The sequence below is a fragment of the Neolamprologus brichardi genome, chromosome 19 (genome assembly GCF_056152115.1).
Source record: "Neolamprologus brichardi isolate AB-2024 chromosome 19, ASM5615211v1, whole genome shotgun sequence".
Classification (NCBI taxonomy): domain Eukaryota; kingdom Metazoa; phylum Chordata; class Actinopteri; order Cichliformes; family Cichlidae; genus Neolamprologus; species Neolamprologus brichardi.
In genome coordinates, this window is record NC_142122.1 from 10,136,802 (window position 1) to 10,154,102 (window position 17,301).

General features: G+C 42.4%; 1 protein-coding gene across 10 annotated transcripts in view; it reads right to left on the reverse strand.

The window, feature by feature from the left end:
• The window catches only part of syne1b (spectrin repeat containing, nuclear envelope 1b), a 76,697-nt gene that overhangs the window by 8,226 nt on the left and 51,170 nt on the right, over positions 1-17,301 (reverse strand). For all 10 annotated transcript variants that reach the window (XM_035911116.2, XM_006798709.2, XM_035911120.2 and 7 more), the window contains 46 exons: positions 16,578-16,766; positions 16,204-16,344; positions 15,927-16,040; positions 15,557-15,718; positions 15,154-15,348; positions 14,851-15,027; positions 13,720-13,911; positions 13,369-13,500; positions 12,901-13,001; positions 12,602-12,755; positions 12,383-12,511; positions 12,115-12,270; positions 11,662-11,871; positions 11,347-11,448; positions 11,110-11,229; positions 10,776-10,976; positions 10,485-10,658; positions 9,908-10,039; positions 9,503-9,699; positions 9,272-9,404; positions 8,849-9,031; positions 8,533-8,682; positions 8,059-8,235; positions 7,789-7,944; positions 7,555-7,710; positions 7,294-7,464; positions 7,000-7,133; positions 6,689-6,893; positions 6,296-6,478; positions 6,065-6,211; positions 5,807-5,961; positions 5,450-5,597; positions 5,265-5,359; positions 4,936-5,170; positions 4,521-4,715; positions 4,170-4,295; positions 3,860-4,015; positions 3,056-3,214; positions 2,753-2,919; positions 2,502-2,664; positions 1,962-2,149; positions 1,712-1,862; positions 1,361-1,543; positions 1,013-1,150; positions 602-793; positions 187-514 (listed from right to left, as the gene is read on the reverse strand). In XM_035911116.2, coding sequence (XP_035767009.2) covers positions 187-514; positions 602-793; positions 1,013-1,150; positions 1,361-1,543; positions 1,712-1,862; positions 1,962-2,149; positions 2,502-2,664; positions 2,753-2,919; positions 3,056-3,214; positions 3,860-4,015; positions 4,170-4,295; positions 4,521-4,715; positions 4,936-5,170; positions 5,265-5,359; positions 5,450-5,597; positions 5,807-5,961; positions 6,065-6,211; positions 6,296-6,478; positions 6,689-6,893; positions 7,000-7,133; positions 7,294-7,464; positions 7,555-7,710; positions 7,789-7,944; positions 8,059-8,235; positions 8,533-8,682; positions 8,849-9,031; positions 9,272-9,404; positions 9,503-9,699; positions 9,908-10,039; positions 10,485-10,658; positions 10,776-10,976; positions 11,110-11,229; positions 11,347-11,448; positions 11,662-11,871; positions 12,115-12,270; positions 12,383-12,511; positions 12,602-12,755; positions 12,901-13,001; positions 13,369-13,500; positions 13,720-13,911; positions 14,851-15,027; positions 15,154-15,348; positions 15,557-15,718; positions 15,927-16,040; positions 16,204-16,344; positions 16,578-16,766 — 7,552 coding nt within the window. The remainder of the gene's footprint in view (positions 1-186; positions 515-601; positions 794-1,012; positions 1,151-1,360; positions 1,544-1,711; positions 1,863-1,961; positions 2,150-2,501; positions 2,665-2,752; positions 2,920-3,055; positions 3,215-3,859; positions 4,016-4,169; positions 4,296-4,520; positions 4,716-4,935; positions 5,171-5,264; positions 5,360-5,449; positions 5,598-5,806; positions 5,962-6,064; positions 6,212-6,295; positions 6,479-6,688; positions 6,894-6,999; positions 7,134-7,293; positions 7,465-7,554; positions 7,711-7,788; positions 7,945-8,058; positions 8,236-8,532; positions 8,683-8,848; positions 9,032-9,271; positions 9,405-9,502; positions 9,700-9,907; positions 10,040-10,484; positions 10,659-10,775; positions 10,977-11,109; positions 11,230-11,346; positions 11,449-11,661; positions 11,872-12,114; positions 12,271-12,382; positions 12,512-12,601; positions 12,756-12,900; positions 13,002-13,368; positions 13,501-13,719; positions 13,912-14,850; positions 15,028-15,153; positions 15,349-15,556; positions 15,719-15,926; positions 16,041-16,203; positions 16,345-16,577; positions 16,767-17,301) is intronic.

Sequence of the window (17,301 nt, forward strand, 5' to 3'; positions counted from 1 at the left end):
ATTATTCCTTTTCTGTCCCCTATGGGAACTTTTGATGTCATTTTTTGGACTTCTCAAAAGATACAGAGGCACAGTCGTTTAAGATTCTAACTTTTTTTTTAACAGCTAACAGTGATAAAGAAAAGTTATTATTCTGAAAAATCTCTAAAATTTCAAGCATAGTTTTGCACTGGTATGGGAACCTACCTGACAAGCCTGAGGCAGGGCGCTGAAGGAAGTCTCCCTCTTCACTCTGCTGCTCTCTGAGTGCCCTGCTTGCACTCTCAAGGCCACGGCTCAGGTCGTAGTCGTGGTCCCATTCCAGGGGAATGGAGTCCACGCTTGCTGGGGTGTCTCTGCCTGAGCGCTCAGTCCGGAGCTGGGCAGCCAAGGAAGCTGAACGACCGGAGGACGGCAGAGGCGACAGGAAGCCATCCCCCAAACGTTCACTCCACGGCAGACTGGACAAATCACAATGCTCATCTAGCTCCAGCTCACGATCGGACAATGACACTTCAGTGTCGTCATCTGCAAGCTAAAGATAAAGGACTTTAGTACGGGAAAGATTACATTTGTACCAAAGCCACAGATCTGTCAGATTCTCTCAATTTTGAGGTCTTACAGGAAGGCGAATGAGTTTCTTGTAGTAGCGCTCCACTCGACCAAACACCTCTTGACAGTAGCGCTGCAGCTCCTCCAGCTCTTCCTCGATGACAGCAGCATCCAGAGGCTCACTCTTCTCTATCAGCGCCTCCCCCTGGTGGAAGATGTGCTCGATCTTGGCTGTTGTTAGAGAAATCTCCTGCTGGAATGACTGTGAAGCCGGAGAGAAACATGCTGTTAAAGCTAAACACAGAGTTGTGTGTGATGTGTATCTCATATTAATTATGAAACATCCGTTTAGCTGCTCTTCACAAGTGCAAACTGACTCTAGAAATTAAGATAAAATGAACATATGTAAGAGTCAGTAGAAAGCAGTGTTTGAAAAATGCACAGTGGATTTTCTTGGTCTGAAGTATCGTGACAGGCTTACCCTGAGTTGTTTGATCTTGGCCTGAATGTCACATTCAGAGAAGTGCTCGATGTTGGTCAGCTGAAGGTCCATCTCTGTCAGCCAAACCAAAATGCCATCTCTGGCTGTCTCAAACTCCTCTCTCTGACTAATAAAGTGCTGCACATGTAAAGAGGGACACTGGTGTTAGAGTCTATGCTTTCACATCATGCAAATGGAACATTGTTCGGGCTTTATTAGTGAATAATAAGCAGTCACACAAAAGTTAGATGAAAAGAAATGAATCCAGAAATGCATGACAGAAATTTAAATTAAAATGTACAAAAATGAAATGGAAATAATATATAAGTACAAGTAGAACAATTGTACCTTAAGCCTGCGGAGGATGGATGCCACCCTCTTCTGCAGGTTGTCCCATCGCTGGTTGGCATCATGTGCCATCTCTTTCAGCCGGCAGGAAGAGTCAGTGCGGTTTTCTCTGGCCAGGCGGCGGTATTGCTTATTGATTAACTCCAACTGAGTCAGACTCTCGTGAACCTGTCTCTGGAAGGCCTACAAAAACACATTCATACATTTTCTCAAGAAGTCTTTTAGCTTTGTGTTTAGTTTACATGTTTGCATTTGAGAGATAGGATTTTCTTATTTAATGCTGTCCTACTAGGTGAAAACAGTAGGTAGTTTGATCACTTGTGCAGTTTACACAAAATAATTCTGCAATACCTCAAATTTCTTTAGCTCCTCCTTGGCTACAGTATACAGCACACCAGAGGAGTTGGGTAGAGCAGCTGTATTTTCTGAAGTGGCCAGCCACTCCTCAAAACGTGCAAAGTCGTCCAGGAACTTTTGCCATAAACGCCATGTCTCCTCAATCCTAACAGAGGGAATAATTTCAGGAAACAGTTATAACAGTTACCTGTTATCCATAATAACGTATGCATTTGATGCTTTCGTCTAGTGTGTAACGTCTTACTTTAATCTCCTCTCCATAGACAAGGCACAGATGCTCCTCCAGCGGCGATCAAGGCTCCGCGTTGCCTGCTGGATGGAGTCGCACTCTGCATCGGTGGCGCAGGCGTCACAGTCATGCAGAAGCACCTCACATAGATTCAGCACAGACGCCACTCCTGTACTGTGCTTCTCTATGTCACGCTGAAGCTCCTAATGGGCAAGAAAAGAGTGACACAGTAAGTAATAAGATGATAGACAGAAGGAGAAGGAAGAAGCTTGATAGAAAGTTAGAGAATGGCTTTTTGAAAGTGCTTACAAACTGTACAACAATAACTTTTACTAGTGTATTATATCACAAAACCTGTTTGCATAGAATTGATACTAATAGTTACATTTTCATTACATGATTACAAAAATGTGAAAGTTTTTAGAAATTTCAGCTAAATGATTACAAAGCCCTGTTGCCTGTCTGCTATTAAAGAGCTTGCATTTGACACAGACTGATTGATTCCTGGTAAGCTGCACATATGTATTTTAGGTCCTGTTCAGTATATTATGTCACCTGCTGCAGATCGAGCTTCCTCTGAATCTCTTGGGCATCACAGGAGTCATAGGCGATAGGTTTGGACAGCTCTGTTTCGATGTGGGCGAGCCAAGAGCGCAGGCTGCTCATGTTTTTATCTAGCTGCTGCACAGCCACTAGAGTTTCTCTCAGCTTCTTTACTCTGTTAAAAGAATTTAACAGATTAGTTACAAACAACCCAGCATGGGATAAAAACACAGCTGCACAGCTGTGACTGCACGTCTGCTCACCGCGCTCCAATGAGATTGAGGAGATGCTGCCAGCGGTCACTGACTTTGTTGAGTTTTTGTTCAATTTCAGTGGCTTTGCTCTGGTGACTGGCCCTGGCCAGGCGCTCTCCCAGCTGGTGCAAATGTAGCTTGTTCTCCTCTGCTACTGTGATCTCCTCCTGGTAGTCCTGGCACACAACGCAATGCAAACAGGAAATTTGAAAAAACTGCACTTGTAAAAGAAGCAGAAAAACACAACGTAACTGAAATACAACAATTAAATAACACTGTCAAACTTTGTAAATATCTGAGGTGTGCGCAAACCTTGCGAAGCTTCTCGATCATTTCCTCAATGCTGACGTCTCCATTCTGGGACACCTTGCTCTCCATGTTAGTGAGCCACTCGCAGAGCTCCTTATACTTCTCGTTGAAGACAGTCCACTCATTTAGCTTCTCGCTTACCTGCTGCCTCCGCAGTGACAGCTGTGGAAGAACAGCAATACACGACAAGTTAACTGCACCTCTGTGCAAAGCACATAAAAAGTGCCAACGAATGCATGGCAATTTAAAACAAAAGCTAATAAAGATCAAGAAGGCTCTAAAGGAAGCCGCTCAGACGCTTTCATTTGCATCACGCAGTGAGCGAGTGCTGTATTTCCTGTGTGTGCAGTTTATCCGCTGCACACAGGATGCCACTGTGAAAAAACGAAATCACCTTGAGGTTTCAGCTTTTCTTAACTGGCTGACTGATTACATTAACTTGTCACGCTAACTGTTCCTCTCAGTGTATTCCTTTCTCAAAATTGTTGCACAATGGCACATTCAGCAAAATCGAACTACTGTTCCAACCGTTTGAAAAAAATGCTAATAATAATATGCCAATTTTTTTCTAGCATATAGACATAGATTTATATAAGATGTTGAGCAACATCTACATATACAAATATATGCTTTGTATCGTATAGTGAAGATTGACATTAGTAACACTGTCTCCTGGGACTTGTAACTATTACACAGTAAATATTGTGTAATATGCAGAATGTAGCTATAAACTAATTTTTGAGAATCAGACTTATAGTACAAAGTATATTCAGAGAATCCAAAATAGTACTGTGAAAAGAGTTGTACCTGGTGGCAGATTTCATCCCACTGTCTATGCAGCAGCTCAATACGCTCTTGTAGGACAGAAAGGTCCTCAGCACTGATGTAACAAGAAAGTGACTCTCTCAGTAAGGTCAGATGGGCCAGATCGCCTGTCCAGCCGTCAAATGTATTTTCCAAATCCTGGAAAAACAACAGTGCCACTATAAAAACACTAAACAAGCACCTGAACAATGTAAAAAAAATCAGCTCAACATACACTTAAATAACTCTACATATATGTCTTACACCTACATGCACAAAGAAAAGTCAATTTTGAAAATATTCAAGTTGCTACCTTGCAGCGGATCTGTTCAGCTTGCAGATCCTCATTGTGATCGGGAATAGGTTGAGAAAGCTGCTTTTTGAAGGCTCGAAGCTTTTCCAGTGATCCACAAATCCCCTTTTCACTCCTCTCCCAGTCCTGCGTTCAACAGATTACAAACGCAGGCAAAATTACGAGTTGCTCTAGAAAAACTGTCCTCACTGAAACTACAACTAGAAGAGATTGGTGTATTATAAGGAAATCGATGTAAAACTTTATACATACAATGGAGATTGTCCATACAAATGCAAGAATTATAGGAGCCATCAAGGTATTCTGAAGTGGCCTGGAATTCAGAACATGCTAGCATATTGTCGTTTTTACCTTTAACAGAGTGGAAAGCTCTTTCTTCTGTTGTTCCAGCCGTATGCTGGTTTGTTTCCATCGCTCCTGGACATCAGTGAGCTCTGCCTGCAGGGTCGCCTCTGCTCGGCTATCAGCTGATAAAAGCAATTGCCTGCCAGCCTCCACCGTCAAGATATAGCTGCCCTGCTGACGCTGCAGCACCTTTTCCTTCATCTGAAAAAGGAAGAAAGGATTCTTATCAAGCTACAAGCCTGTTAATTTACACAGATAACCCCCAACCCACAACTGCAGTTGCATGTTTAAGGTTATCAGATAATATATTTGTGGTTTATTACATGAAGAACATGACATTGCAACAGCTTCTTAATGTTAGCTAGCCTTTGCTGTCACTGCTGTATTAATGTGTATTACAGTCAGGTTTGTCACTATGTACCTGGACCGCGTCCAGCATAGTACGCGCTTGTTGCAGAGGAACTGTATTCCCTGCCTGAAGTGTCTCTGTACGATGGGACACTTCCAAGAGCCATTTGCGCAGCTTGTCCACCATTTCTCTATACCGCTGCCACTGGCGGATGAGACCATCAATGATCCCACGCCTTTGCTGAGCACGTCGCACTACGCCCTGCCACTGGTTACTCAGCAGAGCCAACTTCAGATTGAACTCATCTCTGTAGGTGATTTCAGAAAGACAGGAGACAAAGAAAGGCTTGCAGTGGAGTATGGTGGTAAACAAAGATCTACAGAGTAGCTGAATAGGTTTACCTGTCATCTACCTGACCCTGCTCTAACATTCGCTGTCCATCACTGATGATGGAGTGGAGGATCTGCTGCCGACTGAACATCTCAGCTTGGAATAACTGTAAGATAAAAAATATAAAATTTGTTATATGTGTTAACAAAATTAAAATATACTGCTTCAGGATCATTTTCTTCAAATGGGCCCTAACCTCATGGGCTTTCTGCTGTTCCATCAAACTCTGGTAGTTCCCTGAAATTTCTACAGCCAGATTCTCTTCTGTTTGGACCAAGAACTCCATCCATGTTTCACACTTTTCAAGGAAGGTCTGCTGCTGCAGCAGGCATGACTGAAGCTTGCTGCAAGGAAACAAACAAAAGGTGATCTTATATCTCAGCTACATGGGGAGAGTGGCCTTTACCGAACATTTGTACTGTTTTTTATGGTATTTGTGCCAGTCCTTCATTCATTCATTATTGTATTTATCTAACCTTGTTATTTAACAGAGTATCTTGAATTAGGATGGCTTTAAACCTTTTCAGACTGGCTTGTAATTTTCTTGTCTTACCTGAATCTCTCTGTGGTCTGTGCTGAGGCGGTGGACCAGCTTCTGTTGAGGTTCTGCACGCGCTTAATCTCAGAATCGTTAAGAGGGAGCCGGTAACCAAGCTCATTAAGACGCTCTAACTCAGGTGCCATACTGCTGAATTTCAACATGAGCCTCTGTAAAGCCCAGAAATTACAGAAACATTTCAGCTGTCCAACCAGTATGTGATATTCTGTAATTTTGTTCACCAAACTCAAAAAAGAAAACAGTAAAACAAACCTTGAGGTCCTCCATGCGGTCCTGGATGATCGTTAGGTCAGTAGAGCCATTAGGATCTTGTGCCTTCAGAGCCTCTTCAGCTTCAACTACCCAGGACCCCAGTGATCCCAGTTGATGGTTAAAGGTTTCATAGTCTTGAACTCCAGTCTAGTATAGAAGAATGCCAAAATACTGGCTTGGTAACTGATTGCCTATACAGAAAAAGTATGTTTCATAAATCTTTTTTTTTACCTGTAGAGCGGTGAGCTGTCTAGTAAGAGCCTGTTCCACCGCAGCTAGCCGCTGGGTGAGAGAAAGGTGATCGGACTGGATAGCAGACGCTGCTGATGTATCCACCTGCTGTTTCAGCTGCTCTCCCAGTTCTTGGAGAACTTGAAGTGAGGCCTGGACCGGAGCTTGGGACCTGAGCAACTCCTGAAATAAAACACCCATAACATTCAGGGCAATATGTCTTCATTATCAAAACTAAATCACAACATCCAGCTGCACCAAACACGTGAGGGAATGCTTAATATCATTAAACTTTTCCTTCATATCGATGTGGCTTTCACAATGAGGCTTTAGAAGTGAAATACTGAGGAGTTTTTCTGTTGTTGCAAGTTGCAAAGCTGTGGCTTGACTCACGCTGCATTCTTGAATCCAGTCAGACACCTCATCGTCAGCAATGTCCTTGTTGCAGGTGGTCTTGAGGAGCTGATCTGCTTTTTCCTCCTGCAGCTGGATGCTGTTGCAGCTCTGCTCATAAAGCTCGTTGTAGCGCTGCCACAGCTGAAGCAGTGCCTTGCTGCTTCTGAGACGCTCTCCAATCTCCTCCAGTAAGCCAGTCCATCTAAGTGCAATGACATGGTAATACGCTTATAAATGTCTTAAATTTGTTAAAGAAACACCAGTAGTAATGATAGTAATAAGCATAGCACCATGCTAATTAGGTTCACCTTGCGTTGACATCTTTCAGGGCATTGTTGAGAGAATCTGACACTGAAGGGTGACACTCCCTCAGCAGTTGGTGGGTAACAGCACCAAATTTTCTGAGACTGCTCTCCTGTTTTTCCAGTTCCCCTTGCAAATCCTTCACAGTGACAGATACAGTTGTTAATTCACCAGCAGTTAAATGATCACATTAAGAAACATAGGGAAACACAGGATTTCAGAAACTCATATCAATACAGTTAAAGGCTTTAGTCAGTAAACATGTAAAATACACTGAATGCCCCTTTATCTTAATATACCTGCAGACTTTGCACTTGCAGATGAACAGCCTCCAGTGAGCCTGTGAGGAGGCGGAAACGAGACACAGAGTACCTTCCCTCCATCAGGTAGCCATTGATCTCCTCTGAAGCGTGTTTGTATAGAGTCCACTGGTCCAGCACTGACTTCAAGCTGATCTTTAGCTGCCCAATCTGTAGAAGGTGAAATCAAAAACATGCATCTACATCCAGTAAATTGCAAAATCAGGCCAAAGTCAAAACAAAAAAGAACAAGGAGATTACCAAGTGGTCCAGGTTAGCCCAGGTGTGATTGACACCTTGGAGTGTCTCCATGACGATAGCACAAGCCTCATCAGTCTTATTTTGAACAAGGGCACAGCCTTGCTCTTCGACTCGCTCCAGCTCTTTCTCTTTTTCTTTTACCAGCTCCTCCATTTCCTTTAAAAAATGTGTTTTCATTTAGCAAATACAAAGACAAGATGAAGGGCAAGAATATCTTAATCAGATCTACAGTACCTGGCAGTCTTTTAGAGCATTCTGCACAGACGTCAGATCCTCTATCCGGTGTTTCCTCTTCAGCCTTTCTTCTTGAGTTGCCATCCAAGACTTCATGGCCTGAATGCTGCTCTCATAATCTAACCACATCTCCAAGAGGCTCTCAAGGAACTGGATCTTTAAGAATTTCATGCAAAAAAAAAAGTTAATTTTGGATGTTGCATTGATAAAGGACATTGGGTGAATATGCTGTTGGTTTTATTGTAACATTATCAATGATTACGTCCTCACCCTCTCATTGATGCGGCCTTGTAGGATCTGCCAGCGCCTGTTCATCGCTCCCAGACGCTCAGCAAAATCTGTTTTATCACTGCGCTTGCTCTCCACATCCTGACCACTGAGCTGCAACACTGACTGGTTGACAAAGTCCACAGTCAGCTGCTTACAGCTTAAATCTACTCTGAATCCCTAAAGTGAGGAAACAACAGGAGATTTTACAATAAAAGATCTACAGTTAGAACCAGTAGTTGCATCACCATTATGATCAGGTTAGGAAAACTCCATGTTTAAAAATCCAAATTTTAGCTCTCAACACAAGAAGAAGAAGAATTTTATCTAGAAAAAACCTTACTTGCAATGGCAAACCACAAAAAACCCAAAACCATTCATTCCACTAAAAAAAAAGTTATATTTTTGATTTAATAAGAGTTCAAACCATACATGTAAACAGAAACTGTCATGAATCAATAAAAAATGCTCCACTACCTTATATTTTTGCAAATAGTCTTGAATCACACTTGATCCCACAGCACTCTTGAGGTTTTCTTCATCCTCGTCAATGACACTCTCCATCAGCGATATCCAGTTAAACAGCTCACAAATGGCATGACGGGAGGCCAGTTTTTCCATTTGGATCTAGGAAAAAAAAAAAGAGAGAGAAAAAAAGAGAAACTGATATGTTGGTAGTTTAAAAACAAACTGCAATGAAAACTTTTGCATGCAAACTGGAGAAGCAGAAAGAGGTAATCCTATTTGTCCTGAAGCAGGTAAGCCTTTTTAGTCTGGCTGCATGTGACGATACCTGATGCAGCTTCTCCTGGACCACTGGGATGCGTGTGAGTAGCTCAGCCCACTGAGTGTCAATCCGTGCCAGGTCAGAGCGCAATATCACAGTGTCCACTTTCTTCAGCCGCAGCAGCTGGTTGCCCTCATTAACCACTGAGCTCTTAAGGCTAGACTTTCCCTCAACTTCTTTTGAAAATTCCTAAAAAAGAGAGAAGTGGAAAATCATCCAATCAAAACTATGTGGACCACACTGCAGCAAAACAGTGCTACTGCAGAAGATAATAACAATATTAAACAAATACAAGTAAATTTGTAGTATATGCTACAGTTGAACTGAGGTGTTATGTTCATGCCTACAACTGCCATTAAGTGAGGCAGCTGGTTGGCCAGCAAAAACAAAACAAAACCAATCAACCAAATTGATTGTCTTTGGCCTCACAAGGAAAGCAGAGAGATGATCTCTGACGGTTTCCAGCTCCTGTGGCACTAACACCGCCTGCGTGTTCCAAAACTCCAGACGCTCCAGAGCAGACTGCAGCCATTCGCTCATCTCTCCACACTCCCTTTGATACCTAAAGAAAAAACAATTGAAATTAGACCATGTACTCATTTACCGGATATTTATATCCAAAGCCTAAGAAACAGTCCTTATTTTTAAAGTCTTTCTGACCTGGTCCAGTGTTTCAGAATAGCCTCGAGGCGTTGTAACTCCTTGTTGACCTTGGCAGTGTTGTTGAGCCAGTGTTCCCCCAAGAGTGCGAGCTGATTCTCCAGTGAGGGGCAGCACACTGACAGTAACAGATGTTTACCTTCATCTAATACCTGGTAGAGCTTGTGCTGGTGCTCCGCTAGTCTCCCCTTCAGACCCTTTGCAAAGAAGAAGAAGAAAATGTGTTTCTAGCTAGATAAATATATTTTTCTACTTTGCAGCAAACACAGGAAGCCCATTTTGACTTGAACCTTTCTTTAAAGCTTAATCAGCGTGTAAGAGAATTTAAGCAGCTTGTTCCTTTGTTACAGCTAAACAATTAGCCCGATGTAGTAAATTTACAACTGAGCTCATGTGACATTGTACCTGGTATAATGATATTCTGTCCATAAGCCTTTCTTCAGTTTCTTCAACCAGACCAACAGAAGGAATACTTTCTTCAACAGCCTCCAGATGTTGGTTCAGACTCTGGTAGTCCTGCACCAAACGGCACCAAGTCTGAAAATAAACATGATTATAAATAAATATTTAAAATTCAGTCGTCTGACAAGTACATCTTTGCTCTTTTAATCAGCACACTTGTTACTATGTAACTATAATAATATGTTTTTAATTTTACCATTAATTTGATTTTTTGTTGAGAGATTTTGTACTAAATGCTTGCAAACACATCGGTCCTCCTACAGTAAACTCCAGCATTATCTCATAGCTACCAACTTTAATATGTCATTTTTTTCAAGGTAAAAGGCTTTTAAAAATGTGTTTATATAGCTAGTGATGTTCTAATATATAACATTTAAAAACTAAGTAAATGTCTTTTATTAAACATGTCACATCTATTATATCTACATGTAATAAGATACAGTTAAACCAACCACACTTGGAACTGGTCACAAAATTATCTGTTATCAGAATTCTTGTGACTATGTTAACCTTCACCTACCTCTAGGATGCACTCCAGTTCAACTCCTTTACTGTGTGCCTCTTTGAGGACTCTCTGAGCCTCAGCTAGTGTCTCTTCCAAGGCTTCGTTTTCTTTGGGAAGCATCAGGCCACTGATCTTCCTGAAGTATGTTTCCGTTAGAATCATATGGGACTCTAGACCCTGGAAGAACTCCTAAAAGAGGCCAGAAACAAAGACGATCAGCTCTATTTGTCTCCTGCATCACAACAAATTGGGTTCACGTAACCTTGTTGATTCTTTAAGCCTAAAGGATTTAGCAGGTGACTATACTTTATGTTTGTCCAGGTGATTCTGGACTTCCTCCACAGAGCTGGCAATAATTCTCTGATCGGCAGCCATCTTGTCTTTAGCTGTGTCCACCAGGTCTTTCAGGTCCTGCAGAGCACGTTCATACTGCTCCTTCAGTGCCATGTTCTGGTTCAGCCCACTGCGCCGGGAACCCACAGTCATCACCAGCTCCTCATAAGAATCCTGGAAAAACACAAAAAATCAGTTTCCGGTTGTGCATCTTTTGAATCGTTTGAATTTCTTCTTTTACTTCTGTACATTCAGAAGTAAAACCAAATTGATGATTTCTCCATGAGCCATCAATCATGTATGTTACCTGTAGTTTGAGCAGTTTGTTTGTTGAGATCTGATCCGCGTGCAGTGCTGATCCTCTGGTTTTAAGTTCTGTGATTCTTTGTTCAAAGTCTTTCAGGCTCTCCTCTGCACTGGCAATGACCTGAGAGAAACCGATTAGACTTATTAAAGACATTCACAGTAATGTTCTTGTTTTCTGCAAGCTTTAATGGAAGATGGTTAAAGCTTCAGGAGGAATATTAGTCAACTCTTGCATTACCTCCAGTTGTTTTGACGCTGGTCTATCCATTGCTCCAGCTAGGGCTTGCAGTATCTGGCATTTGGTCTCAATTAAAGCAGTTTGAAGAAGCTGCAATTCAGTCTGTGTAAGACACGAGGTCATTTATAGGAAATTAAGACAAAATGCATGCATGTCTGGTTTCATAATATAAAGATATAAATGTTGTTTCCTATAGGCTTGTCTTTGTCTTCTGCAACAGTGGCTTAACTTAATAAAAAGAAGCATTTCCCCAGCGGCTGTCTCTGTCTAAACATTAAAGGGCTTGAAAAACATAAAGCACAATATGAGGCAAACCTGATAGGATGTGAGTTCATGTGCTCTGCTCCTCATTTGGTCACAGCGTTGTCCCAGAGCACAACCCAGAGCTCCTAATCTCTCTTTGAGGCAGTTAAGGTTGTCTTCCAAAAGTACTCGTTCTTCGTGCCTTAACGCTGAAGATGAAGCGAGCAGAGTTTGGCTGAGCTTCACCTCCTCCGTCATATGCCTCACATCGTTCTCCAAGGTCTGCAGAAGAGGTCAGAATCATCAGCTTGATTTATACTAAATAATTACAAGGTGAAATCTGTAATATGGGAAAGCATTTCGATTGACGGTGTAACACTGCAGTTAAAATGACATAGCTTTATTTTTATGCACCAGCACCATGCTGGTGTAGACGTTACCATTTGACCCTTCTGATCATGTGATTTATTCATTTGAGATTTCCTGCAATATTTACTAAAGCTCCAGAAATAAGGCCAATTGTACCTCCTGCTTTTGTAGCTGGGTCTCTGCATTTTCAGCCAGCAGCACTGAGCCAGAGAAGACGTTGTTCTCCACATTATCCAGCCAGGAGGAGGTGGATGACACAGCTGTGTAGAGCTGTTGTTCCATCTGCGCCACCTGTGTCTCACCACCACCAGGCTACATACACATGTACATGGGAAGAATGTACGTTTTCATTGAGACCACATGCTTGAAATAAAAAGTTGCATTTCCAACATTGCATTACAATATAATAACAGATATGCTAAACCTGCGGGGTGACGTCTTCTACTGTTTGCCTGAAGCTATCGTACAGAGTCTTCAGAGAGGACCTGTCAGCCTGGGTGTCTCCTTTAAACACCGGCCCAGATGTGGACACACGGGAAGCTCTCGAAAAAACCTAAAGGACAAAAAATACATATTAAACACTCTGATTTGTTTTTTCTACTGAGTGTATGCTAACAGTAATTAAAAACACAGGGATATGTACTGGCTGCTTGTGGTCCTGCTCCAGGGTTTTCTGCAGGAGCTGGAGTTTAGTTTTGAGCTCCAGTCTCAGACTCTCCCATCTCTGCCTCATCTGCTCCCGCCCAGCCTGCGTTTCCCTTTCAGCCAAGGCTGCTGGTGAAAATGGTTCTGTCATACTGCAGGATGACAGAGAATAAATTAGTGCTCTGTTACATTACTTACATTTATATTCTGCCATAAGAATGAACCTCATACATATACTTCATATTTTATTATTCAGTTAATTATTATTCATGTATAATATAACTGTTATTAAGAGACCTGGCACTGCTGGGTGAAGCCTGCTGGATGAGGATCTCCTCTCCTCTGCTGGCAACTGACTGAAGAAGCTTTTTCTGCTCTGCGAGCTGCTCTTCCAGTTCCTACAAAAAAAGCAACAAAACAACAGTGTTAGACTGTATGTGGCATCACAAAGAAACATTTATGAAGTTATTTATACAAATGCTTGTTAGACCCTTAGGGATACACATGTTTTGGTGAGAAACACAGATTTTTGGCTCCTGTGGGGACATGTCATTTATTGCACACTCACTCCTTTTACATTCAACTCACAGATGAGGACTGACCCAAAAGACAAATTAAAGTTTGTCATCAACATTAAGAGAATACTTTGTGCAACTTTATTGTGCATTCCTGGGTAATAGTCAAAGAAATCCAATGACAAACTATGTAAGAACGTGTATTTAAGTCTATACTGAACTTAATGAAGGTTAAAAAAAAGAAAATCACCTTCTGTCTCTGAAGACTGTCTTGGTGCTGTTGGGTTCGTGTGGTTCGGGCCTGGGCCAGCCAATCTTGTACACTGGGACTCTGAGAGAGGCTGGAGTCTGATTCACTGTCTTCCTGCTCCTGCAGAGAACCCTGTCGGATCAGAAAGTTAGATATAAGACAAATGCTTCAGAAAAAGTAGTATTATCAAATACAATAATTCAAAATTTACATGTGCATTTGTTGTAGACCCATTGCTGATAAATACACCAGTGCAAACTTTGCAAATATGGTAGTTACAGTGAGGACCAAACACAGAGTCAGATATTTACATCAGCGGATAACAACATTTAGCCCATGCAGCAACCTCACCTGGATGTTACTCTGTTTGTCCTGTAGCATCCTCTGCAGCTCCAACAAACCACCCTTCAGTGTGCGTAACTTCCTCGCCAAATGTTCAGCTTCCTCTCTAGTGTCTGCGCGGCCTCCCCGCAGCAAGTTCTCACTGTGAACTGACAGCTCTGAGAGGGCCAGCACCTTCTCTTCAATCTCCAGCAGCATGTTCTGCAGCAGTAGAAGGAGAGACGCCAGATCAAACATCGTGTTTCACCGCCTACAGGAGCTCCTCCATCTACACGACAGACTCTCCAGGTATGGATGAACCCCCTTCACCAGCAGCTTTCCCTGTCCAAAGGACAGGGACGGCTCTCATCCTTGGCCCACCTCTTCGGCCTTGCCTCCTGTGCAACATATTACCGCTAATCCTTCAGGCTCTGTGCTCTTCAGCATACATGCTCCCCCTCAACTTACAAACCAGTTTGTCTGTGTAGAACACCATTCTAATTCCAGACCAGCTGTCAGTGCCCATCAGTAAAGATTGTCCAGATGTTTAAAGAAACATTTGTTTTTTGATATTACTGACATTCCTTTGCAATCGTTAGAGTTTGCATGTTATTCTACAGCAGAGAATCGCTTCCCACCCTGCTACCCTACACTCCCTGTACTCTAGGATTCCCCTACTTGGATATTCTAGCAGCTTTGTCCCGAGCACCAATCCAGGTAGCGAGCTCTGACTACACAGCCCTAGGCTTCTAACATGCCCCTGTCACACAGAGAGATCTGCATAATCTGCTTAAGACTAGTGCTACAGTCACTTAGGTCCAGCCATGTGAAGGTCCCTATTACTCTTCTAATGCGCTTGTTTACTCACTGAAAGGCCCCTTACCCCCTGAAATGATCCATGTGTAATAAGGACAAAATACTGAAAGATGAGACGTAGGTAAATAATCCACTGACAAATCTGATTTGCACTAGTGTGCTCAGAAAAAAATCCCTGAGCATCTAAAAAGTAATCCCAGACATCCACCTGTCATTTCTGAAAATTTCCTGTGACATGCATTATTAATTAACCCCACATTTATATTCACAAATCCATTAATATTCTCAAGTACAGCAGTGTTTGAGGCTGCATTACTGCGAGTGAACAGCAGGGGGAACTCTTACTTGACATTCAGCCAGTTGATTCTCCATATCTGTCTCCTCTGCAAGTTTAGGTTCAAGGAGGGACATTACAGCACTGCGCATTTTGCCCAACCACTGGTCCAGTTCATCTGCCTGGGTGTGATAGAGCTGTACGGCCTGTTCCTGAAGCTGACCCTCCAGGCGATCACTGACACGCTCCTGAAGGATGCCACATCCAATTTGAGTTATTATAACAACTTTCTAAGTTGGTATTCGAGAAATAAAGTTTGATTAATTAATAAAACAACTATTTCTACTATTTGATAGGATTTTTGCAAAAAATACCTCTAATAATTGTTGTTTCCCCGAGGCTTTCATGTGGATGGTGGCCATCCTCTCAGCTAACACGGAAAGGGAGGACTGCATAGCCAGCTGGTCAGCCATGTCTGAGTCCACAGCATCAGTGGCCAAATCTTCCGTGAAGCTTGTCTGCAGCCGGTCTATTTCTTCCTGTACACTCTGAATCTCTTCTATCAGACCCTTTACAAAACAACCAAAAGTTAGCCTACTCAGTTTACAAGGAAGAACTGAGATAGTGATGTAATGTTTACACAAAATACCATAATCCTATAAAAATAATATTAAAGATTCAAAACAAGGTGATAAATACATCTTCGATAAGTCTGACTTTCCTCAACTCAGCTCTCTAATCTTCACAATATGCAAGACCTTTCTGTATGTGACAAACCTTATGTGCCTTTATGTGGCTATCCGGACTTTTATCTCCCTCCAGAGGCTCACTGAGTTTGGCTTCTAACGCCTCCATCTTAGAAGAGATTGATTGGAGTGAACCCTGGTAATGCTGCTGCTTCTCGAGAGCTTCATACAAAGATCTCTGCTTCTCACTGATCTGTAAGACAAAACAGAGTATAAAAAAGGTCTGAAATACCATTGATACACTAATAATGATAACCATTAACAAGGAATAATCAAATACCAAATTCATAACATTGTTTCTAGTTGCTGAAAACAGTGTTTTATTAAAAAATGTTCAAATCCACGTGCTCGTAATCGATATTTTTTATTAAAAAAGCATGAAGATGAAGACTTTCACATACCACATTCTTTAAACTCTCCCAGGAGCGCTGCAGGTCATCTAAGTTGGCCACAGACTCAAAGGTTGGGTCATACAGTTCTTGAATGGGAGCTCTTGTGAGTGTCCCTCGTCCCATCTAAAGGGAAATTTAAAGGGTGTCATCAGAAGTTACGTTATTAAATGGATAGTAACCAGACAGAAATACTTACACGAAGATGCAAATCTAATGTCATCTACACTACACAAGAGAATCTTTTTACTCAACAACTTTGAACAAAAAGCAGAGAGAAGGCTGAAACCTTGGTTACAGTTGCTTCAGTGTGAGTTATGGGAGAAGGAGAACGGCACACAGGAGGAGAAGAGATCTCGCTGTTAGTGCCCTCCTCACCAGACTCCTCAGTTACAGGTGACAGCAGGGTGTGACAGCGTCCAGCTGTCATCTGGCACACCATGCAGGAAAACAGAAGAGCAGACATGCAAGGTAAATCGGAAAAGATGATGCATAGGCAAGGCGTAGATAAACGTAAAAGCTCCACAATAGACCTGGAGCGAAAAAAAAATACCCAGGCCATGCTAAAGCTTTAAACAGTAGAATAGGTCAACATATTTGTTTATTATCCAGCACAAACTTTATAGCCATCAGCACATTATGTTGTGCATGATGTTCTCTTACCACGACAGCTTGAGCTGCAGATTTCTTTGATTTCTCCCCATCCATCTCCTGGAGATCCTCAGGCAGACCCTCTATATCAGTCACTGTCAGGAGCATGGTGGCGTGCTTGGCCTTCACTGCCAGCATTTTGCATTTTGAGTTGAGCGAGGCGATTTGCTCCTGGTAACCTTTGATCTTTTGGGCAAGTTCCTAGTCAAAAATACAAAATACATACAGCAGTTATATAGCAGTTATGGGTTACATATAAAGCTCAGTATGAAAGACAAGCAGATATCAGGATTTTTTTAAATCAAAATAACAAATACAGCAGTGAATACAGCACATGTTCACACAGTAGGCTCTGTCATGGTCCCCGTGCCTGCCCAGCCGGCCTCACAAGGCTACACTTGTGTTTTGCTTTCTCTCTCTCTCTCCCCTACCTCTCTGCCTGGGCGGAGCTCACTGCTGGCTCCCGCCCTTGGCTCACACACCTGTTGGAAATCAGCTGATTTCCCGACTACTATTTGAGGCTGGGCCACAGATCTTCTCATCGCTGGATGATTGTGCTACTAACGTTAGTCTCTCTTCCCAGCTCTCGTGGTCTTGTACCTTTACACTCTACCTTCGTGACTTGTGCACTCACTTCCCTTTCTTGTTCCAGTTTACCTTCCCGGACCTGTGACCTCCCAGCTGTACGAACGTGTGTGAGTTGGATGTGAGGACGTGAGCGAGCGTGAGAGAGAGA